General features: G+C 37.9%; 1 protein-coding gene and 1 long non-coding RNA gene across 2 annotated transcripts; one reads left to right on the forward strand and one right to left on the reverse strand.

Moving 5' to 3' along the window:
* Nucleotides 1-1,262: 1,262 nt before the first annotated feature.
* On the forward strand, nucleotides 1,263-23,667 carry hyal4 (hyaluronidase 4). Its single transcript, XM_007573273.2, has 4 exons — nucleotides 1,263-1,814; nucleotides 19,846-20,835; nucleotides 21,906-21,995; nucleotides 22,533-23,667. The coding sequence occupies exons 2-4, from the start codon at nucleotides 19,879-19,881 to the stop codon at nucleotides 23,028-23,030; spliced, it is 1,545 nt and encodes a 514-aa protein (XP_007573335.1). The 5' UTR covers nucleotides 1,263-1,814; nucleotides 19,846-19,878; the 3' UTR covers nucleotides 23,031-23,667.
* Nucleotides 6,712-7,105, reverse strand: LOC107833088 (uncharacterized). Its single transcript, XR_001658792.1, has 3 exons — nucleotides 7,064-7,105; nucleotides 6,837-6,944; nucleotides 6,712-6,747 (listed from the first exon to the last, which is right to left on the reverse strand). It is a non-coding gene; the product is annotated as an uncharacterized LOC107833088 (long non-coding RNA).
* Nucleotides 23,668-25,108: the final 1,441 nt, after the last annotated feature.

The following is a 25,108-nucleotide window of genomic DNA, read 5'->3' on the forward strand; positions in this document are numbered from 1 at the left end:
TAGGCACACTGTTAAGGAAGACCTGCTTTTATAATGCTATTTTAAAATAATGTTTGTAAATCATAAGAGGATTATTAGAGACATTTACCTTCCCAGTTTCATCTTGAGTCCAAAGCAGTAAATAAAAACATATGTTAATGTTATGATGGTAAAATGACAAACCAAGTTTTGATGAGTCGGGTTTCTTCCATGATAATCTGTTGCCCTCCATTGTAAGATGTAGCCAAGTATTAGAGGAATGCAAACTAAATTGCATTTCAGTCTGCAGATGTCTGTAGAGGCTGTCAAGTTGGATGACATATTTGCGCAACATGAAAAGCATTACCAGTCAAAAGAGATAAAATCCATGTCTATATTTAACAGACAGGGAATTGGGTTTCTTTTGTGGTTGTAAATATGTGTGGTAAACCGCTGGAATCTGAGCTGGGGCAGGGTTCACATGTCCTATCATTTAATTAGCACAGCAACAACACAGTCAAATCAAGAAAATACATGCAGATGAAAAACAGCTTTTTGTTCTTAATTGTATTTGTCTTGAATTGTGTTCTTGTGATATGTTTTAGGACCTCTTGGAATTTGCTTTTTTGTCTACTCTAGTTTTCTCAGGGTTCGTAAGCTGATGTGGTTAAAGATGTCTGCGACTCAAAAGTCATCAGCAATCTGCTGAGTCGGTAGTCTGCTGTCTTCAGATCCTGTATACTCCACCAGCCATACTTTCAGAGCTGCAGGGTACTAGCTTGTCTTCAACTTACGGACTGTCACATTACTGTGAAAAATTTTAACAAAGTATTCCAAATCTAAATGGGTTTCATTAAACTGTTTAACATAGAGCCAAGTAGAACAAATATGGAGCATTTAAACATTCAGCATTTAAACAGCACAGTTCCCTTATGTTTTTAGTTTAGAGCACGGAAATTCAAGACCTTGACCAGAAGGTCGTTGCTACCTGGATGGAGACAAAATTCATGAAGTTGGAGCTTTTGAAACAAGGGGAAATTATTGTTGACTTCTGAAATGTTTTCAAGTTTGACTTAAATCATGTGGTGATATGGGAGTGAACAGTGTGTGGGATGGAATTTGGGATCAGTTGTAGGTGGGAAAAAGACAATGGGCTTAAACAAAAGCGAAGTGGCTCTAATGGCTTTAGCCGGATGTACAACAGTAGAAAGAAAATTCACAGAATTTGGTGAGTGACAGTAACTGGACTGAACAACAAACTGAACATGATCACATTTAGACTGAAGGTATTGGATGACACCTATTTCTAAATCATCATCAAGATAGTTTGAGAATGGACAATGCTATCAAGAGCTTAAAGTATAGATCCAGTCAGAGTATCTGTGAATTGGTTGAAAACCTTACCAACTAGAAGCAGCACATCGTTTGGGGACTTTAACCAGGCCTGCATGTGCAGAGACAGTTTAGCAAATGTCTGTTTTGGAGATTGAGTGAAATGAATGAGCTGAGTCTTTTCTAGCAAAGGATCAGACCTCCTAAGAGCTCAGTGAGCTCAGATGGAATTAAAAGCTCTCTCTCTCCCTCTCTTTCTGTGTGTTTCTCTCTCGTCTTTGTGACTCTGCCTCTCTTTCATTCCCTCCCTTCCTTTCTCCCTCCCTCTCCTCTCTCTTGCTGTGTTGTGGTGCTGACGCTCTCCCCTCCCTCTCTTCCCCTTCCTTAGCTGTATATAAGTGTGGATGACTGTTTGGTGACGGAAAGTGACGGAAAGACAAGTTCAGGCCTCTTGGACGTTAGTTTCAGATGGACTGCCATGACCTCTACTGTGACCCCTAAAGATGATACTCCAGCAGGGGCAGGTGAGCTTTTAACCTTGTGATGCCACTTTTTAACCAGTAAGCTGCTGAAAGCAGCTCTCCTATAGATCTGTTGTTTGGCACCAGGACGGGGGATGAAGTATATTTTTAAATCCTGTGCGAGGCGGCACCTTTTAGTGTTACAGCATGGCTTGAGTGTTTTGGGTGATGAAGGAAGGAGGAGGAGAAAGAGGACGCTCTGTCATGCAAAGAATGTTAGCTCACCCTGAACAGAAACCCACAGAACGGAGCAAAGTTTTGCCGTTTAGAATTCAGAAAAGCAAAACCCATTTTATCTGTCGCTATTAGTTTTTATTCAGATGGCAAAAGCTGTAACATCTAAAGATTCACTTAGGTGGCTTTTGAGCTTTTTAACAGATGCTCTGACTCATAACCACTTACAGTAAATAGTCTTAAAATCCTGCAGCGTGGGGGGCAATTTTTTTTAGGCAGACAGATTAAAGCTAGTTACAGCGTTCTATAAAAGTTATTTTCTATTCAGGAGATGGTGTTGGTTTCCAGGATGTTGTCAGCACACAGACACAGATTAAAGTGACTCAGGTCAAAGATCAAATGCTGCAGTCAAGAGTCTTGATTAGTTTACAGGATCTGAGGCTTGTGGATTAAGCTCGCTGCTAAAATGAGACTGGAACAGCAGGAAGTCAGACGCTAATATCGACCACAAACAGTTCTCCAGTAGTCAAATGCTGTTTCCTAACAATTTATGAACAGCTTCTGTACCACATTGCTTCACTTCATGAAGATTTGTTCATTTCTTTGTAGCCTTCTTTTTGTCACACACCATTTGAGTCGGTCTGGATTTTGACTGAGCCATTGAAACCTTGATTCTTTCATCTGTCAGTTGTTTCGTTTCAGTATTTGGGTCTGTGCCGTGTTGATGACCCAGTTGGAGTCAACCTTCAGGTGTCAGACTAGTGGTCTTCCACTGATATACAGAGGAGCTCAGAGTTAAGTCAACAACAGCCAACAGTCACCAGCTGCTATACCCATAGGCATAAATCCCAGGAGTTTTATTCCATGCATTCAATGTGCAACATCTGGATGTTACTTGTGAAGCACTGAGGATGTACATAGTTGATTTTGACCGTTGTAACTGTCAAACTTTCTTTTACGCTCTCCATGACTTGTAGATTAAACTTTGGCAAAGTCCTTTAAAAACTAAACTAAATTAAGAAACTACAGCAGAAATCTGCTCAAAGTTATTTTGGTTTGATCTGTTTTAAACTCAGCTAGCTTTTTTTCTACTGTTTTTATTATTTCGTCCATATATTTTCCAGAAAAAAAATAAATTTGTATTGTCAGCAAACATTACAGACTTCAAAATACTGGATACTGCAAAAACATTATTTAAATAAAGTATAAATAATTTAGGTCCTAGGACTGAGCCTTGTGGAAGACCACATTTTACTATTTGAGTTTTGACTTTGCGTTGTTAATTTGTACTTATTGTAATCTATTACTCAAGTAACTCTTTAACCACTGATATGTAAATCCCCTGTAGGCCATACAGTCCACATTTCCCTAATAATCGTAATTTCTTGTTAACTGTGTGTTTTTATTGTTAATTATTCCCTCAGTTCACCAGAAACACTGAATGACAGAGGAATCAAGTCACAGTTCAGCGTAGTAAATGGAGGTATAATTTGGAGGAGAGATAAGCCACTGGAAATCCAAATGCGCGGGACCATTTCAGAGTCTAGAGGAAAACCTTCAGCACATCATAATACATTTAATGTTGTAATATCCCCAAATCTTTAGCTGATGTTGTTACCTTCTATGTAATCTGAACCCACTGTTATCATCTAAAATGTACATTTGGACAGGTTGGGATGTGTTGTGCAGCTGTTTATATTGAGGTGAGTGTTTGCATTTGGTGTCCGTTGTACCATGATAGTAGAAAAACTTTGGTCACACATTTGCTTATATATTGGCTTGTAGACATATCTGATGATGAGAGTCATAGATAAACTGTAAATCAATAAAACTCATTGAATTAAGGTGCTTAAATCACTTCTGTCTCCACGTGTGTAAAACCCAGCAGCTAGTCATTCCTTCTGTTGATGTTGCTACCAAGAGTAGACTTCTTACATGAATGGCACCAATAGGGCAAGTTCCTCAGTTGAAGCCTTCAGCATCTCCCCACTATTGTTATTTTTATATTACAATAAATCTTAAATTTAGCAGAATCCAGTAAAGTGCAAATTAAATACCAACTTATTTGATATACTTGCAAAAGTATATCAAATAGGCCATATTGTTTTTACTACTTGTTTACAAACCACCATTAAAACCTGGTTCATGGTGGAACTGACGGTCAGATGATTTCTGGTTTTTCATTCAAAGTCATGTCTCCCCCACTCCCTCAGCTAAATGTCGTACTGGATGATGAGCCAAATTGATCATATAATAAAGCACCAATGTGTTCAGGATGTTGCTGTGTGCTCTGAGTTCTACTGTAAGCAAATGATCATCTATGATCATATCTTCTGATCATCTAGCAGTTTTCACTCACTACGCCTCTTTGTCCTAGCACAGTGACTCCTGCAGCTTCAGGGTCCATCAGGCTCAATGATCAGCGTTCCCTCTGAAGGATCGAAGGATGCCAGTCTTGGTCGTCCCTGTACTCCCCTGGTTGTTTTCTTCCTGTGAGAGCAACATGAAACATGACCACATTCATTCACTGGAACAAATTTCTCAAATTCTTCCTTCTTTGCTCTGGTTAAACTGGGCCAGTCAGCTTTGAGTGTGACTGAAGGAAAATTCTGTTCCATGGTTATGTATCTGAAAATGTGTAGCTCCATGGACCTCCAAGGAATAATCAGTCCAACAGTCTCTCTACCTTTAATCTCATCCTGTTCTCTAAACCAGACAGACTGTGTCACAATTTTAAAGGCTTGCATTTGCCTTGCTTTCTGTGGTCCAATACTGATACTAGCACAATATTTACTGCTCATGAATTTAACATCCAACAGTCCACATCCAGTATGCAAGTAGGTTGCTTACATTCTTTTCTATTAGATTATTGAAATGTCTCCTCATGAGCAACAGTCAAAAGCAACGTGCAAAATATACATGAAGCAATCCAGACTTCTCAAAAAGCTATGTAGTTGCATTTTATTCATCTGCAGTACATAACTAATAAAAATATGTTTTCTCCATATTTGTTAAAGCTGTCATGATGTTGTAGCAGTTTGTTATGAGACAGATAATCTGAGAAAACAATCAATCTCCTCCACCTCCTTCCTGAATTACTGTTACTGGTTAAAGTAATGCACCGTTCTGACCAAAACAACCAATCAGAACTAGTAGGACGCTCTTAGCGTTGTCAGTTAGCCTCATTCACTCACTGCTAAATGCGGTAATGGTGGAGAAACAACTTATCATTACAAGAAACCGTTTATCTGCCATCATTGGTAGCTAGGCTAGCTAAACTGAGCATTCACAGTTTGAATCTGCACAGCTCTGTGCTATGCTAGCTGCAGCACGGCACAAATATAGATGTGTGTTTTATGGTCTGGGAGTGGGAACATTAAATTTTTACTGCTAAAAACAATCTTTGAAAATATAATATGATTAATTTTGTAATTGACAGGGCCCCGATTTTTTTTATTTCTATGAAGAAAAAATAAATAAATAAATTGTAGAGGGCCCCCTGTTGGTCATGGGCCCCTAGAATTGTCATCACTTTTCCCCTCATTACTGCACCCCTGACTGTAACTACTGTAACAGTATCTACAGTAACATTATTAGGCACCTTTATTTTAATCCTAAGAAAATCAGACCCACAACACAGAAGAAGAGTACACTATAAAAAAAAGTCACTGTAGAATTTACTGTAACTTACTGGCAGCAGGGTTGCCAGCCAGTTACTGTCATTTTTACAGTAAAGAAATTACAGTAACTTTACTGTAATGTTATTGCAGTTTTACTGATTTTATGGTAGTTTTACTGTAATTTGATTAGTGTTACTGTCATTTCTTTAAAATAGCACAGTAATTATATAACATGGTTACTGTGATTTCAACCCATTTTTATCATAATAAAATCATAGTAGTCCTGTAGTAGAATTACAAAACGTTGTCATTTTACAGTAGTTCATGAAACTGCATACTTTGCTAGCTTTTAAAAGTTTAAATGTGAACTTGCAACTTAATTTACCAAACTCTCAAAAAATGCCTTATTTTTCTCATTAAAAAATATGCATACCCAAGTAAAAATAAAAGTATACTTTAGTGTGTTAAATCTTTAGAATACTTTGATTAATGTACTTTAACTGTACAATTTTGAAACAACTAATTTTGTGCTTATTATACTTTAATAGTATTTAAATAGTATTAAATTACAACTTTTAGTATATTTAGTATACTTAAACTACTTTTTTGGAACAACTTCAAGTTGTACTTAGTGTACTTTAAGTATACTTTTTATGTACTATTTATATATTTTGAGTGTACTAATTCTGTCATAGGATTATATTAAAAATATACTTTTAATATATTTTAAATATACTGCGAATATATTAGTAATGTATTTAAATTACATGTAATTTTTAGTTTTGATTTACAGCTATTGCTAATAAAGTACAATTTTAATTACTCATAAAAGTCTTCTTTATCCCTACTTTCCTATTTTGTACATTACATGCATAACTACACTACAGTACTTACATTGTTTTATGCTACAATTACATGGAAAGATTAATTACACAAGATGTTCAAGGTAATTCAAATATTTTGTTTTATTAATGACATTTTAAAATTGTCCAATTTTACTAAAAACTTTATGAACTTTACATAAATTATCAGTTTACACATCTAAAGTGAACACAATGAACATGAAAACTTAAGTGTGACAATAAAAAATGAAAGTGAGGATCAACGACAGAACATTCCCGTTCACTGCACCTTACAGAAACCTACAAAAAAAGAACAATAGAGCAATTAAACAGAAAGCATTTGCATTTAACGAGTACAGAAAAATGGCAAATAAAAAAATAATACTTACAATTTTAAGATGTTGTGGATTCGCCATGTATTGTATGTGACATCATCAGAATTGATGATTGGGACCCGATGCCTGGGGGGTAAAAACATTTCTGGATGTTCTCTTTACCTGTTTATGTTAGAAGTAAAAAAAAATAGTCAGCAATGTCATAGAATCAGCTGATGTTGGTATTAACTATGAAGCTGTTTTAAGCTTAAGTATTGAGCATACTTAAGGAGACAAATGACCTTAAAAGCTTTCCATCCATGATCTGAACACACTGATCCTTGCAGGGTGGTGAGGGGGGTTGGTGGTGCCCATCTCCAGCAGCCATCAGATGAGAGGCAGGGTTCACCATGGACAGGTCACCAGTCCATCACAAGGCCCTGAAAGACAACAATGAATAAAATGTATGAAAGAGAAATGTTAGATTAACAAGGGGAATAATTCTGTCCAGTTATCTTTAAATCAAATCATGTTTATTAAGCACTTGGTGCTGGTAACACAGCAGCTTTTGTTGTTGAAAATGTAGCTAGCTCCTCATTGAAAAAACAAAAACAAACTTGCATCATGAAGACAATGTGAAGGTTCATCCTCAGAGCTGCTTGTTGATCTGGTGGAGCCAGAGCTTCTTCTGAGACAGAAAAGTCTTTAAGTTTTCTAACACCTGATCTCTCTGGCTTCATCTTTCATCTTCATTTACTTAGACTGCAAATATATGTTGAAGATTAAAACATTGATGAACAAGTTATAACAACAACCTCACAATATCAAAGTCTCTCTGTCATACGGAGCTTAATTAAAACCAGGTTAAGTTTATGAATAAAAATATAAGTCGCAACAAACAGAGCCTCCATGCATTTATAACACGAAGTTGAATGATTGTTATAGTAGTAATCATACAAGTCACAATAAAATTGATAAAATAATTATTTATGAGACCAACGTAAGTTATATATCTTTACTGCACTGTTTATAATTAGATGAAGATAATTAATAAGCCAACTTACCGCTAGCTAGCAACACGTTAGCATCCTTCGTCCCTCCGGGCTCCTTTGGTGACACACATTTCATTTCCATCAGCTGTTGTCCAGTTGTGTTGTCGTCTAACTCGGACTAGGACGTCACCAGCTTGAATTTACCAAAATTAGTAACTATTGTCAAGGCCCTCGACTTTTAAGGCAATATTATGCGAGTAAAAATGGTGAATTTGGACAGCACCTGTTATCTTCCCTACGTTCAAGTTTTTTCTTCTCTTTATGGTGGGTAGGGTTAGGGCTAGAGTTAGTCACTGTCCTAACCCTAACCCCTCTGAGTTGTCAGTGTCATCACACTCCACATCCTGTCTCCTTAAATCACTGGCTTCTGAATGTTGTTTTTGTGATTTCCTCCTGACCACTGACTTTGAGGCATCCTGAAGTGTTTCTACAGGCAGGTCACTTATGGGAAGTAGCAGATTTCGTTGGAGGTTTCTTGTTTTGTTTTCATCTCCACCCTCAGGATAAACCATGTACACAGGATTCTCAGATACTTGTTCTTTAACAACATAAATAATCTTCTCCCAATATGACCTTAGTTTTCCAGGTCCACCATGCTTTCCAAGGTTCCGCACCAGTACATGGTCTCCAGGTTGGAGTACTGCCCCTTTCATCTTCTGGTCGTAGTACGACTTCCCTCTAGCACTTGACTGCTTGCTGTTTTCTTGAGCAATGCGGTAAGCCTGGGACATCCATTTTGACCATTTGACCAGTGGACTCATGTCTCGTACAAATGTACGCACGTACAATTTGTGGGAGATGGTCCTTTCAATCATCCTTCTCCTTTTCTGACAGAGTCCTTAACATCTGCAGCAATGTACAGTTAAACCGCTCAGCAGGATTACCTTGAGGGTTGGTATGGTGATGTTCGGGAGTGGCCAATGTCTGACAGCTGGCACAGAGTGCGAAACAGCTCGTTTTCAAACTCATGTCCCTGATCATGGTGTAATTTAGAAGGGAACCCAAATCATGGAATGAAGTCATTGAATATGCGTTCTGCTGCAGTCTGCCCAGACTTGTTTCTTGTTGCATATGCCTGTGCATACCATGTGAAATGATCGACTACCACCAGGATGTACTGATAGCCTCCTCTGCTGGCTTCAAGGTGAAGGTAGTCGATACACACAAGTTCCAGAGGGGAGCTGGTTGTAATGCTTCCCATGGGTGCACGAGTGTGACTCACAGGCTTTTTTTGCTCAATACATGGACACCTGTTGGTGACATATTCCTCAATCTCTCTTTTCATATAGGGCCAGTAGAACCTTTGCCTTGCCAGATTGAGGACCCCCTCAGTGCCAACATGCCCCATATCATCATGGAGATGTTTCAGAACAAGAGACTTGTATTTTATGGGCAGGACTAACTGCTATCTTTCCCCAACTCGCCTGTAGAGCAACCCATTTTCCAGATGCAGCTTTTTCCACTCATGTAGCATCTGCATATTCTAGGAGGTGAACTGAACTAAAAAGCATTTGTGTTGCACATAATGCTAGCTGAGAAATAACCGAAGTTAGCTTTAGCAAACAAGCGAGAGTTAGCTAATGCCATCAATGCCCCGGAGGACAGGGGAAAGTTCAGGTTGGTCTTTTAAAACATGTTCTTTTTATAGGCAAAACAGCAGCGAGCATCAAACCAGGTGTAACGCTAATCAACGGTTCATCAGGAGGCTATGACTTGGTAAGTTACTGCATCACCAGATGGACAGATCAGCCTGTGCAGTGCAGTGCAGCTTCCTGCCAGCAATCAAACAAAAGGACAAATCGGTCCAGGTATTAGAGGTGCAGCAGAGGAGAGGCCAGCACAGTTGTAACAACAGACAGAGATGGAGGCAGATGGATACAGACGTCACATCGCAAGCAGCCTCATGACAGGTGGAGACTTGCTTATATGCAGCAGCCAAAATTGGCCTTCTTAAAGTGCCAGCGTACCATTTATCCTGCTACACTATACACTAACATTATACTTGGACATACACAGCTTCAATTTCACATAATATTGCTATCAACGAGCTCTGTTTAACATGGTTTAATAAAAAAAAGTGGTATTAGATTAAAATATTTTAAAGTATAAGGACAAAATCAAAAACAACATATTTTGTCCTGATTCACATGGTTGACGCCAAGCAGTGATTCTCTTGTTTACAATATACAGGATAGTAACGACATTGCAGAGGACAAACTAAAGCCATTATATGTTTACACGCTCCCCCCTCAGGTCAGAATGATGAACTATTAGTAAATGATCCTGAATAAGGTGGATGAGATTAGCTGAAGTCCAGTTAGGTTTGGGGCTCATTTTTATAACAGATGGTGTGTGTGTGTGTGTGTGTGTGTGTGTGTGTGTGTGTGTGTGTGTGTGTGTGTGTGTTACTTTGGGTTGAGCCCCTCGGATCCTCCTTCAGGAATCAGCTTGATTTCCCAACACAAGGCTGGTGCCTCTACCACTTGTGCCTTTAATGCATTTGCTCAAGAGAATTTTATTGTCCTTTTTAATGTGTGCCTGTCAAAATTTCAGGGACATTCAGGATTCTTAGTTGTTGTTTTTTTCAGGAGTAAGCATAATAGTTTGCTGAGGTGTTGTTCATTCAGGTTTGAATGACTGTCTTCAGAGTTCATGCAAAGTAAATCATATCTACTATCAGCTGCAGTTGGACCTGCTGAACTTCTGACACCTGAATGTGTCTCAAGTGGCGGCTGTGGTTCAACACCACCACAGTTTTCCAACACAGACGCTTTCAACCACAACCCCTTGTGTACATTGAAAGAGTGGAGCTGTTCCACTCCACAGGAACCACAGACATCAACAAACTCCTTTCCTAATCGATAGCAGAGCTGACCGCGGCTCCAAGGTGCCCACAGAACTCATTCATCTGGAGACAAAACCAGACTGTAAACATGGACTGAGCATCATTAATCTTCAGCTTCTGCTCTGTTGTGATACAAACAAAGTATTAAACACATGTAGGGTCAGATAACTAGAGCGCTCCACAAGGACACAAACTGTAGTTTTGTTGAAATTTGAAAAGTTGTCCTCTTATTCCAACTCTTATATATCCTGCTGTTGATTTAGAGTCTTTGTCTAAACAAAGAACTCAAAATGTCTCAGTAGAAATTCACAGTATGTAAAGGTTCATGTTGTACAGCCTAAAGTGGTTTTAGGACCAAGGAGCCATGGGTTTGAGATCTGTTCCTTGTTAATGTCCTTTATTCTGCATCTAAGTTTTGGCTGAAATAAAAAAAAACCTCCAAAGTGAAAAACAGCAAATTCCTCTGGTTAAATCATGTGTCCTCAGCTCTCTGCCAGGCTGCAGATGGAAGTGATTTCAGCTCCAACTCAGAGTCTTTTATCAATACATTCACAGGAACAGGACAGGAGTTTCCCTGCATACATGGTAAGCTAGCTTCAGTTTCAGGATACATAATGATGTTTTGCTGAATTTAAAACAGTGAAATGTGAAATCTGTGATATTTTATCCCAAACCTTCTTAAACCTCGGAAGTAGTAGAGAGTGTAGGACCTGGGCTCGAGGATTGTGCAATCTGATAGATTAGAATTCTGGTCCATATTCCAAGGAGTACATCATGAAAAAAATCCCTATGAAATACTTATAACATTTATTTAACCAGATAAAAAAAAACCTTGTTGAGATCTACAATCTCTTTTTGAAGAGGAACCTGGCACTTCCTTAACATGTCATAAGAACATTTGTTGTACTTGCATCATCCAATTTCAGTGATACTCTTATCCAGATTTGACCTATGTTGAACATTCAGCTTCAGTACATTTAGTTTTAGCATGTAGAGTCAAAATCTAAATTGCCCTAAAATAGAGAAGCATGCAAAAACGATCCATGCACATTGAATTCCAAATGTTGTCATCCCTGTTTTGACCTCCAGCTTAAGTGTTGCCCCATCACTAAATCTAACCTATAGAGGAAGTTGTTACAAAATGTTTGTGTATGAATTTCCAAAAAATGTTTTGCAGTCTAGATACATTGTCATTTTAGCAGTTTGACTTTTCACATCGACGCAAGAGGACTTTTTGTGTTTTTCACATTATAATGTAACTTTTGATTCGGTGTTTCTCTTCAGTTGTCTAATAAACTTTAATAAGTGGCAATTGGCTTCCAGATCTGTGGACACTTACTGGACAGGAGAATTCAAACCAACAGAGAGAGACGTGTGGAGACGGAGCTGCGGTAAAAAAAATGCTTGATTAGTTCATGTATTTGCAAAAAAGGTTGCCAATCAAGTTTATTTGTATAGCACATTTCAGCAACAAGGCAGTTCAGAGTGCTTTACATAAAAAAAAAACAACACAAAAATACACAGACGTAGAACACACAGTCATTACATTTTAAGTGCCGTTGTTACATATCAGAATGTTGATTGTTTCACTTATAATGTTTCAATAGCAACTCTAAACAGGTGGGTTTTTAGTCTTGGTTTAAAGGAACTCAGTGTTTCGACTGTTTTGCAGTTTTCTTGAAGTTTGTTCTAGATTTCTGGAGCATAGAAGCCGAATGCTGGTTCTTGTTTGGTTCTGGTTCTGGGGATGCAGAGCAGACCAGAACCAAAAGACCTGAGAGTGTCATGAATTGTGTTTTTGTGTTGAGGATGAGATGCGGTGGCCCCAGGTTGTAGTGAAAATTATGGTTTTAATGATGAATAATGAAGTTCACAACAGAACAAAGGCAGGGTTCACGAGACACGACACCTAAGACAGAACATTAGACACGATTAGGATCCGACAGGGAGCAGGTGACACAGGTGGGGTTAAATACACAGAGGATGACCAGGGGGAGCGGGGACAGCTGGAAACAATAAAGGGCAAGACACAATTAACCAAAAACCCCAGAAAACTAAATTTGACCTTTCTGGGTGTTTGGGTGGGCAGGTCAGTGGGACTCGCAGTGATCAGAGCGACTGCAGTGCGCGGGGACAGCTGTAGCTGATTAGAGAACATGGATTGTTTGAATTAAGAGAGCCTAAACGTTACCTGGCAAGTAATAAGCTGAATTTAACCCTTGTGCGTGCGAGGACTGAGGCAAAGGTAGAGGTCTATGGAAAATGATACAGGTTTTATGTGTGTGTGGTCAGTTGGACCCCATTTCGACATACAAGGGTTAAAGGTGGATTTTGGCATAATCTGGATTGAGAGTGGATCAAGAGTGACTAGTTGTAACGGTGGGCTTTCGGAAGTTGAAAATATGGATATAGGATGGTCTATGGTAGAAAATAGAAGAGGAAGAGGAGGAGGAGGGAAAGATAAAGTTAAAAAGGGACTAAATCAGGGATCACCAACTCCAGTCCTCCAGGGCTACCATCCTGTAACTTTTAGATTCACCTCTGCTCCAAAATGTCTGAATTCCCTCACCAGCATTCATTCCTCTCTGCAATAGGCTGGAAACGAGCAGTTTATTTGATCCAGGTGTGTTTGAGCAGAGACGTATCTAAAAGTTACAGGATGGTAGGACTGGAGGACTGGAGTTGGTGACCCCTGGTCTAAATGCTGGTAAAAGATCTCTTCAGGATGAGGAAGAAAGAACTGACAAAGGAAAGAAATAATAATGGAAGATTTCAAAGTTATACTAAAATTTAAAGCAGGACAGGAGTAAGTCCTATCATTTTGTCAAATATCAAATGGATTTAAAAAAAACTATTGGAGATGGAGTACCCCGCCTCTCGCCCGGAACGTTAGCTGGAGATCGGCATCAGCAACCCTCCAGACCCCACAGGGGACAAGGGTGTTAAGAAAATGGATGGATGGATGGATGGATGGATGGTTGGATGGATGGATGGATGGTTGGATGGATGGTTGGATGGATGGATTGATGGATGGATGGATGGATGGATGGATGGATGGTTGGATGGATGGATGGATGGATGGATGGATGGATGGATGGATGGATGGATGGATGGATGGATGGATGGATGGGTGGATGGATGGATGGATGGATGGATGGATGGATGGATGGATGGATGGATGGATGGATGGATGGATGGATGGATGTTGGATGGATGGATGGATGGATGGATGGATGGATGGATGGATGGATGGATGGATGGATGGATGGATGGATGGATGGATGGATGGATATTGGAGATGTAGAGCTAAAGTCTTAAGGGATGGAAGCTTACTTATCATCTGTAAAAATCCTGAACAAAAGAACAAAACTCTAAAATTACAAAGGTGTGTAAAAGAAGAAATAAAAGGAGTAAAATCAGATTCTTGTAGGAGAAAATTTGGAGGAGCTAAAGAAAATAATAAAATGAGGAGAGATTATAGGTTTTTACAGGAGTTCAAGGATAGAGTTCTGCCTGATAAAGTGATGATCAGATACATGAGCTTTAATAAGAACTTATATTCCACCACCTTTCAGATGTTATAAATGTCAAAGATATGGACATACTGCGAATGTTTGTAAAGGGAAATAGAGATGTGGTAGTTGAACATCCTTATGGTGAGTGTGGAAACAGTTCTGTTAAATGTTGTAACTGTGGAGGAAGTCATACTGCAGTATATGCAGGATGCATGGTAGGAAAAGAGGCAGCTGAAATTCAAAGAGTTAAAGCAGATAAGGGAGTTACTTATGCTGGAGCAGGGAAAGGGGTGAACAAGAATGAAAATGCTCCAAAAACAACTTATGAAGAGAAAAGAGTGACAGACAATAACCAATGTAATATTACATTAGAAAAATTGATTCATTTCCTTGTATATATCATAAATTGTTCAGAACAAGCAAGAACTAAAACTGGGAAGATAAAAATAATAGTCTTTTAATGTCAAAGATTTATCTTGGGGAAAAAATCCATGATGAACTTAAGACACAGTGAAGGATCATCTGAAGCTGAGGCTTATCAAATTGTCACATAATTCAAATATTACAATTGAACGCCTGCAGTCTAATAGCAAATGGTCAGGAATTTAAAGGCTTCATTAATAATCTAAATACAAAACCAGACATAATATGCATTCAAGAAACATGGCTCAAGCCATCATTGCAGTTTATTGTTCATGGTTACTCAGTTTTATTTAAAGACAGGATAAATGGGAATAGAGGAGACTGTGCCATATTCTTAAAGGAAAACCTGAAATTTAATCAGCTCCAAATAATATCAGATTTAGAATTTATTGCTGAAGAAATCTGGACAAATGATGGAAATATTAAAATAACAAATTATTATAACCCTGCAAACAATTAGAAAAGTTAAAACTTGAATCAATCCGAGGACACTGGAGAGGGAAAACAGTTTGTTGTGGGAATTTCAATGCACTTTATGGGGAGATCAAGATGATCATAATGGAGGGATTTTAGAAGAGGTGATTGACGAAAAAGAATTGGTCATTTTAATGGAGTAGGTACTCGGGTGGACTTTGTAAGAGGTAAGAAATCTGCCATTGATCTGACATTGGTTTCTCATTCTATTGCTGATATTTGCAGCTGGAGACTATTTAAAGAAAGCACAATGGGGAGTGATCATTATCCAATTTTTGCCAGCATAGGAATAGATACTGAGGAAGACCAGGTAGAAATTGAGAGGGGATGGAAATTTGGAAAAGCAAACTGGGACAATTTTGAAATGACGAGTGAGGTTAACATGAAAAATGTAGATACAAGTAAACCGATAAATGAATTAAATTTAGAAATTAGTCAATTTCTTATTGATACAGCCAAAAGTTTCATTCCTAGAAGTAGTGGTAATAAAAAAAAGAAGATGGTTCCTTGGTGGACACCAGAATGTTCAACAGCAATTAAACAGCGGAATAAAGCTTTTAAAATACTTAAGAAAATTATTTCTTTCTGGAATGTAATAAATTATAAAAGGAAACAGGCAGAAGTTAAGAAAATGATATGCTAAAAAGGATTATTAGAGAAAATACTGTGAATCTTTGGAGGGAAATACTGCATTAGACAGGGTTTGGAATACTATCAAAAAATGTCTGGAAATGTAAAAGATTATTTTTTCCAAATAATAAAAGATAATGGAAATATTTTAACAGATAATAAAATAAAGCTGGGTTATTATCTAAAGTATTTGCAAAGATACATAGTACAGAAAATATAAATAATAAAGAAAAAAGAGCACATGGAATAACATTACAAAGGAATATTGAATTATTTCATAATGATGAAGAATATGAGGATTTTTTTTAAATATGAAGTTAGGAATAAAGCATTGAATAATTCCAATAAATCAACTCCTGGGAATGATCAAATCAGTTATAGTATGTTAAATAATCTTAGTGGTGTAAGTAAAGAAATATTATTAGAATTGTATAATAAGATTTGGGAGGAAGGGATATTAGCTGATGGATGAAAAGAAGTGATCGTTATTCCTATTTGTAAACCTGGTAAAGATCCTAATTCAGCTGAAAGATATAGACTAATAGCTCTAATATCATGTTTAGGTAAAATGATGGAAAAAATGGTAAATAACAGGTTAATTTATTTCTTGGAATCTAAGGAGAATCCCACTGACAACAATTGTTACATGACATTTTTTTCTAAATTCTGGAAGCTCTAGAAGAATTGTTTTGACTTTTGGCAGCTAATTTAAGTTTTCAAATCAAATAATAATGTGTTTACTCTAAGCAATATCAATTTCATGTATCTAGTGTGAAAGGTCACATGACCAGACCTCTTTACTTCCTGCCTGTAACGTTGGAACAGTCACAAACATGAACAAGAGGAAGTCAGTAAAATACTTTAATAAACAAATATAAATAACATATTTTGAACATATGTTCTTTCAAGTGTCTTCTACTGATATGTAAAGAAAATTGTATCCCTTCATTCATAATGTCAACTTTGTATTAAAAGTGTCATAATTTACCGAATGACGCTTTATGACAACAGTCATAAATATTCATGAAGACTTACTGATGTTCATAACAGGTGTTATGTCATATTTATGACAGTGTCATGTCAGTCTTATTCACCCCCTTCAAATAAAGTGTTACCGTCTTATCAATTTGGATGTAGAAAAGGCAGAAGTACAATAGATCCTGCGTTAGATGGGCCCAGATTAATATAAGTCTTCTTGGATGTGGAAAAGGCTTATGACATGTTGTGGAAAGAAGGGCTGTTGATCAAATTAAACAAAAGAGTATAAGGGGTAAAACATATAAATGGATAAAAAAAAATGTTTAACTGAAAGAAGTATTAGAGTAAAAATAGGTAGGGAAACAAGTTCAAAATATCAAGTAGAAAATGGCACTCCCAAATGTAGTATAATTAGTCCTATGTTATTTATTAAAATGATTAATGATATTTTTAGTAATATAGATAAATCTTTTGGTGTTTCATTATTTGTGTATGATGGTATTATTTGGAAGAGGGGGACAAAATTTGAATTTGTAAATCAGAAATTGCAAGAGACATTACATAATGTAGAAACTCGGGCTTTAGATTGGGGATTTAGATTCTCAACATCCAAATCTAAATTTGCTGTTTTTACAAATAGGAAATCAAATCTTAATGTGAATCTCAAATTGTATGGGGATGTTATAGAAAGGACAGGTCCGATTACGGTAAACATGGGTATCTGATTTGATAAAAAAAAAAAAAAAACTTACATAGAAGATACATGTAGATAAAATAGTAGAAAAAAGTAAAAATATTTTAAATATAATGAGATATTTGAGAGGAAGAAAATGGGGTGTAGATAGGAAAGTTTTAAAGACAATTTATATTGGACTGATTAGATCAATTTTTGATTATGGGTGTATTTTATACAACTCAGCTTCAAGTAGTTTATTTAAAAATAGACAGAAGACAATATCAGGCATTAAGACTTTGTTGTGGAGCGATGAAAACAACTCCAGTTTCAGCTCTACAGGCTGAGATGGGTGAGATGCTGCTGGAGCTCAGGGGAGAACAACTAGCCATAATTTACTGGGCAAATATTAAAGGACATAATGAAGCTCATCCTCCACATGTTACTCTGCAACCTTGTCAAGAAAAAGAAAAGAAATAAATTAGTAGTTTTGGGTTGATAATTATGAATAAAGTAAAATATGTAGGAATAGATACATTTCAAGGTAGACCTGTGGTTGTTATTCCTGATATTCCATCATGGATCTTTGGACAGGCTGAAGTTGATTCAAACTTGCTGAAAAAGGGAGACAATTAGAAAATAAGGAGGTGGAAAGTTATATAGAAAGAGAATATTCGGAGTATCTACAGATTTATACAGATACTTCTAAAATGTTAAATGATAAAGTAGGTATATCTTTTGTAATCCCAGATTTAAATATTACGAGAAATAAAAGAATTGACAGTATATACAAGTGAATTAATTGCAATTTTAATGGCTTTAGAATAGATTGAAGAAGTGAGAGAGAAAATATTGTTGATTTAAATAATAAAATAATTAAACATGAGCTAAGAATATTACAAAAAAATGCATATTAAGAAGAAATGGCAAGAGCAATGGGACAGAGGAGGCAATGCTATTTTTTATTATAGTATCCACAAAAAAAAGTTGGGAAATTAAGAAAATGTAACAGAATTAGAAAAAGAAGATATTATATCCAGAACAAGATTTGGACCTACAGGATTAAATAGTACGCTTAATATAATTAATAAACAAGGTAAAGGATGTTGTAATTATTGTGAAAAAATAGAAACAATACAATAAGTATGTTCATGAAAAAGAGGTGTTAATTAGAGGAGTACAAGGAGCCAGTGGAAGGACTTTAGAAAGTTTGGCCAACAAGGTATCCTGCAATGTAGCAACTAATTAAAGCACTTTTTTTTATTTGTCACAAAAAATACTTTGAGGATGTTTAAGGTGTAAAGATAAACTCCAACACTTCATCTATGCAGTCACTTATTAAAGAATGAGCGTTTGCTTTCAGAGCAGTATCTTATTAGATAGATTTTTCCATGTACATTTGCACACTTGAAACTGCACTGTGAGTGAATTGTATGTTCATTTTCATGACAACCTGCTCTGAGTTAGGGAGAAGTTTGGCAAATAATTTAGTTTGTCTTACCGAAAGAAGTGAGCAAACTATCACTGCTTTCTAAATTTTCTGTCAAAAGTCTGAGCAGAGAAACAAACAGAAAGCAGGAATTGTTTCAATAAAATAGTTTCCTTTTTATATAAGTGGTTAAAAAATTAAGTTTTGGGTGTTATTACAGTACAACATACTCATATTCATTTAGTGAACTTAGGGTAATAGTTTTCAGAGAAACTTGTGGCTTGGCTCCCAAAGAACAATCAGCTCTTCCAGCTCCCAAACGGTCCTGAATTTATTATCATCTGCAGCCCCATATATTAGCTTAACTTGGCAAATAGGAATGTTTTGTACTTCAAATCCTTGCATTCATTAATCCCTATTGGATAAGCCTAACACTTGCTAAATTTTATGTATTTCTTCTGTTACAAAAGCAGGAAATTGTACTTTTGTATATATTTAATGAAACCTTTATTTTTTTTGTCACAAAAGCAAATAAATAAAAGACTACAAGCAAGTCTACTGAACAGATCAATAGCACATTGTTATTGTACTATAGACATTAAGGAGAGCACACTTCCTTAAGGAAGTGTTACCACTGAGGTAAAACACTCAATAACTAGCAGCTAGTTCTTCATATGGTCCTGCTGATAGCAGTCCAACTGGAAACCTAAGGCTAAAAAAAACGGAGAAATCAGCTACAGAAATACTCCAAATTCCTGACAAATTCTACCAAATACTGAGGAAATAGATGGGAATTTTTGACTCTCTCTTATTATTCTGAAATGTAATAAACTGGAATAATTTTGGTAATTGACCTAAAGCAGAAAACATGTGGTCTGATTTAATGTCAAACAGCAGGAATATTGACTTATATTCATTTATACATTCATTTGTTTATTCATAACCTAACCCTGACTCTTACCTTTATGCAGCGTAAGTAAATATCTAGTGTCAAGTGTTCTACAAGTAGTTTCAAAACCCTGTTTTAACTCCCCATATTTCTCAACTTTCTTCCTTCTCCTTCAGGATGATTGACAGGTGACACGTTTGATCCCAAGAATGTATGTGGTGGCAGTGGGCGGGACATCCTCCTCCCACCTAGTAGTACCCATATCTATCACCTGCTCTTGGCTGTTACTGTTCTTCAATTCTGCCTTTGGTCAAAAACCTGCTAAGCTTCCCTTGATTCGTCGGAAGCCCTTTATTGCTGCCTGGAACGCTCCGTTAGATATGTGTACCATCAAGTACAATATTACAACCAACCTTGAGCATCTTTTTCACATACAAGGAAGCCCACGTGCTACTTGGACAGGGCAAAACGTAACAATTTTTTATGCAAACCGGCTTGGCCACTACCCCTACTACACGTCACAAGGCAAAGCCATTCATGGAGGTCTGCCTCAAAACTGCAGCCTGGACATGCATCTGCTCAAAGCTTATCAGCACATTGTTCACTTCATTCCTTCAGAGGATTTCCGTGGCCTGGCTGTCATTGACTGGGAGTTCTGGCGACCTCAGTGGGACCGTAACTGGCACAAAAAGAACATTTACAGGCAAAAGTCGAAGGAGCTGACCAAGAAGGCGTATGTTAATGTGACTGCAGCTCAGGTGGAGGTGCTGGCTCAGAGGCGATTTGAGAAAAGTGCTAAAACGTTCATGCAAAGGACAATACAGTTGGGAACACGGCTAAGGCCCAATGCCCTCTGGGGTTTCTACCTCTACCCAGACTGTCACAACTACAACTTGCACGACCAGAACTACACGGGCCTGTGTCCCCTGCCGGAGATGATGAGGAACAATGAGCTGTTGTGGCTGTGGAACAGCAGTACAGCGTTGTTTCCCTCTGTGGCAATCAGAAAGAGTCACTCCAACAGCATCAGTAACTGGCACTTTGCCCACAACAGAATCCAAGAGTCTCTCCGGATTGCCTCACTTACCTCAAGGGAGTATGACCTTCCCACCTACGTCTACCTGAGACTAGGCTACCGAGATGATGCACTGGCTTTTCTTACCACAGTAAGTCAGAGTCCATGGAACAATTTAAAGAGATCTCTTAACTTTTTTCCAGAGTCGTGTGTGTGTGTGTGTGTGTGTGCATATATATATATATATATATATATATATACTTGCACTTAGGGAAAGTCACTTTGCCTCTTTAGACTCAGGACAGAGGAGTTACTCAGCAATGTCTATTTAAGTGACAAGGACAAATTCAGTTCAGTTTATTCAAATAGCACCAATTAACAGCCAATGTCTCAACACATTTTTTAAAGGAGAATAGACCAATTCTATCCAGTCATAAAGACTTTTGGTGTAATCAGGCTGTTGTGTGCTGCAGATTTCTGCCCAGATCCATCTTGAAAATGAGATCTAGACCTCAATGGGGTTTTACCTGGTTAAATGAAGGAAATAAAAAAAAAGACAGATTCAAAGTTAGATACATACATTTCAATTTGATGCTAGTTGTCAGAAATGCAATCAGGTTCAGTTTATTGTTCCAAATGGAAGGAAATTTTCAATGTAAGGAAACCCAACAAATTGCATTGAGTCATTGACTTGCAGCATTCCCTTCACCACAACAATCAAATTCCTTTTACCATTTACTGGACTCTCTGATGTAAGGTCAAGTCATGGCTGGGTGTTTGGACTGCCCATCTTTCTTCAGACATTTGCACAGGAGATGACAAGCCATGCAACAACGCAGTTAGCTGCTATCTGGTGCTAGAATCCATAGTATCAAAGCAATGCAGTCGTCTTGGCTACCTATTTTCATAGTCCGCAAAACATTCAAAACTTTATGTTTTCAAAGTTTTTGTTCACTGAAACTGAAGATGAAAACTTTGAAAATTAAATTCACTTCTGCCATCTGCTGGACATCCACAGAAAAGCACATCCAAGAAAAGGGTCTTCTGTTGTCAGAAACTCTTTTCAGAGGCAAATAGTAATTATAAAAAACATATATGAATCCAATTTTTATCATTCAAGAGGAAAACGTTAAATGACAAAAGCTCAATTCTTAGTTTTATCATGATGGACAACAAATGAATGATAGCTGTACCTATTTTTGTTTTCTGTATTTTCTGCAGAAAGACTTGATTCATACTATTGGGGAGAGTGCTGCTCTGGGAGCTGCAGGGTTCATCATCTGGGGAGACCTTAACTTGACCTCATCCAGGGTAGGTGTACTTTCAACACTAATTTCCTGTTTCATATAGTGAAGTGCTTTGACATGAAGGTGTACATTTTATTAAAGTAGGATATCAGCTGTCCACATAGCTCCTGGCCTCAAGGGGAGGCTGAAGGCGGTTTCCTATATCATCTTGCTTTTTGATTTTATTCCTGACATTCTAAGTGGCTTTGAACTTTCTCTAACACCATCACGCCGAGTACTTTGAAAAAACTAAATCATTGTTTTTAAACCTCAATTCATATGCAAAAATTTTCAGAAGAATGACGGGATAACAAAGCCATTTTTAGAAAAAAGATTCCAGGACAACTTTCCCCCACATAAAATAACTCAAATCTTCAGCAAATGCTATATTATGATGTTTAAACAGTTTTGGTGTTTCATCAGACAGTTGCAGTGTGAAAGATGTTACATGTACTATGATCTGAAACATTATGCTACAAGAATTATAACTGATGTAAACTAAATATATTTGTAGGAATGTTTAACAAAATGTCACAATATGACTACTGGCTTGTCTCTACAGCATAACTGCACTTTGGTGAAGTCCTTCTTGACTCGTCGCCTTGGTCGGTATATCACCAATGTAACCCGTGCTGCTGAAGTCTGCAGTGAATTCCTCTGCCAAGGGAACGGCCGGTGTGTCCGCCAAGACCCCCTTGCCCACCACTACCTCCATCTGAGCTCTGAGAATTACCAAATTCACCCCTTAGGGAACGGGACCTTTACTGTCAGTGGGTGGCCATCACAGAATGACCTGCAGCAGCTCACCAACAGATTTCGCTGCCACTGCTATGAAGGCCATGAAGGACACAGATGTGACAGTTTAAACAAAGTAAAGGAGGATGACGAGCTGAGGAGGGAAGAGAAGAACAAGCAAGAACGAAAGAGGACTGAGTGGGAGGATGAGCAGGGTGGGCTGTGGGAGAACAGGGAGAGTTCTGCCCTGCCACTTGGTTGCTCTCATTACCAGATACTATTATTGCTACATTTGAACTTACTGCTCATACAGATGGTTGTATAGTTCTATGAAAATTTCACCCCAAACACAGTTTGGATAGATAATTTTACACACAATTTCTATTTTGTTTTATGCAAAGATGGGTAAACATGAATTTATTAGCACAAATATACAACAAAATGATTTTGTCTTATTTCACTTGTCAAAAAAACAAACAGCTTTATCAATTGTGATTAGAGGTATCAGACTCAACAGATGTGGTCAGGTCAGCAGTCACATCATTAAGTGTGAACAATTGTAAAACCATGAAGGGAGACGAGTCAAGGCTGCAGAGCAGGTGTTAGAGAGAAGCTACCTGAGGCCGTCTTCTCTGCTTCTTGTTGGTTTTTCCTGTTCAGCCTTTTCACTCATCTCAGACCAGCTGCCTTCCTTCTGCTTGAGACGTAGATTAACCACTGAGTTTACTTCTCAGTGTCGGGATATCATATTGTTTAGCTGCTGTTCAATTTCTATAATTTAGAGCTTAGACTGGCTATATCGGACTGTGTATACTGAACCACACCACTGAGCCTGTGTTTGGATGTTTTATCCTTGGGACAATATTCCACTTCTTCTTTTTGCCCTCAGTGGATTGAGTTGAATGTTGTCATTTGGATGCCTTAACATCAGTCCAGTAAAGGTATTGTAATGAATATAATAATTATGTGTCTTTCCACTATCTCTTTTATCTGCTGCATACTTACATGGCCATAACATATAAGACAGGCAAGAGTCACACATAACCAAAAACCTATTAAGGCTGGCCAACACCCATTAGCCCCTTTTCCACCTGTTCAGCTCTACTCAGCTCGCATCACGAGCGTTTCCACCAGCTTTTTTTCAAAGCTGGCCCTGCTATATAGGGTCCTGCTTCGGAGCAGGGCCAGCCGAGCCAGCCCTGCTTTCGCTCCTGTTCACTGATTGGCCATGGACATGGTCAGACGTAGCAGCAAAGAGAGAAGGGGGAAAAATAGGCACAACATTTCAAACTCGCTGCAACATGGAAGTGATGGAAGCTACAAGCAGGGGTGAAAGTAAGGGGGTACAGTCGGGTACTGCGTACCCCTAAAATATTTAGTGGGGGTACACAGTACCTGCAAGAGAGAGGAGCGGCTGTCAGCTGTAAAAAAAAAAAAAAAAATCAATGGATTCACTGTGCAGCCATGTGTGTGTAACCAGATCTTTTTCTGCGTTGTGCTGGTTATCAAGTGAACGGACCGTGACACAGTTTATCTTTTAAAAAGATGATCCTCGGTTTATTTCTGACGAGAATAACAAAGACAAAACAACCGTTTTATAGGCTGCCCGCTCCAAGTCCTACACAAAAGTACATAACAAAAATTAACTTAATAGATCTATAAATAAACTGAATGTATTTAGATGAAAAATAAACAGCACACACCTCTCCCACAGGACAACATGACAAAAGGGGAGAGTCTAAGGTAGCGGTTCTCAACGTGGGGGATAACGCCCCCCAGGGAGCGTTCAGAGGACGGCAGGGGGCGCTGGCGGACATTTTTACAAAAGGGGGGCGCTGGGATTCCTTTGGGGGGCGTTTGGTCGAAGGTACCCTTTACACCTTAAATGCACAAAAATACCAGTTTAGACTTTGAGCAACTTGGTAAAACTGCATTGTGTAACATTAAATCATGCTTGGCTGCAACTGTATCGATGGCAGCTCTCCTTCTATTCAGTGTTTGTTAGCTTCTGTTAGCTTCTTGGCACAGCTCTGTTCTCCTGCTACTGGTAGCTAAAATCACCTCACTGTGTATCCCTCTGAAAAATGAACCCATTTAAATAAAGAAATCCCTCAATGGTGATACCATGATAGAGAGCTTTCATTTTGTACCGTTAACACCGGAGCTGTAAGTGGTCCGGTATGAAACGGGTGTGATGGAACAACGGTACCACAGCATTTTTAAATTTCAATAATCAGAATACCGAAATTGTTTCCATTGTTTTAAAAGGTTTATGTCAGTCTGCCTTTTCCCCATCGATTAATGGGTTAAAAAAAAACAAAACAAAAAAACAGGAGAAGCGGGACATAAAACGGAGCGACGAACTAGATGTGAATTATGGCATAAAAACTCCGACGCTGAACA

This window comes from Poecilia formosa, unplaced genomic scaffold (assembly GCF_000485575.1).
Source record: "Poecilia formosa unplaced genomic scaffold, Poecilia_formosa-5.1.2 Scaffold323, whole genome shotgun sequence".
NCBI classification, from domain to species: Eukaryota; Metazoa; Chordata; class Actinopteri; order Cyprinodontiformes; family Poeciliidae; genus Poecilia; species Poecilia formosa.

Bases quoted from the DNA above. Each gene is read 5' to 3' on its own strand.
- hyal4 (XM_007573273.2), top strand. From the start codon at position 19,879: ATGTATGTGGTGGCAGTGGGCGGGACATCCTCCTCCCACCTAGTAGTA. The intron at 20,836-21,905 runs GTAAGTCAGAGT...TATTTTCTGCAG, and splicing joins CACTGGCTTTTCTTACCACA to AAAGACTTGATTCATACTAT. The intron at 21,996-22,532 runs GTAGGTGTACTT...TTGTCTCTACAG, and splicing joins TTAACTTGACCTCATCCAGG to CATAACTGCACTTTGGTGAA.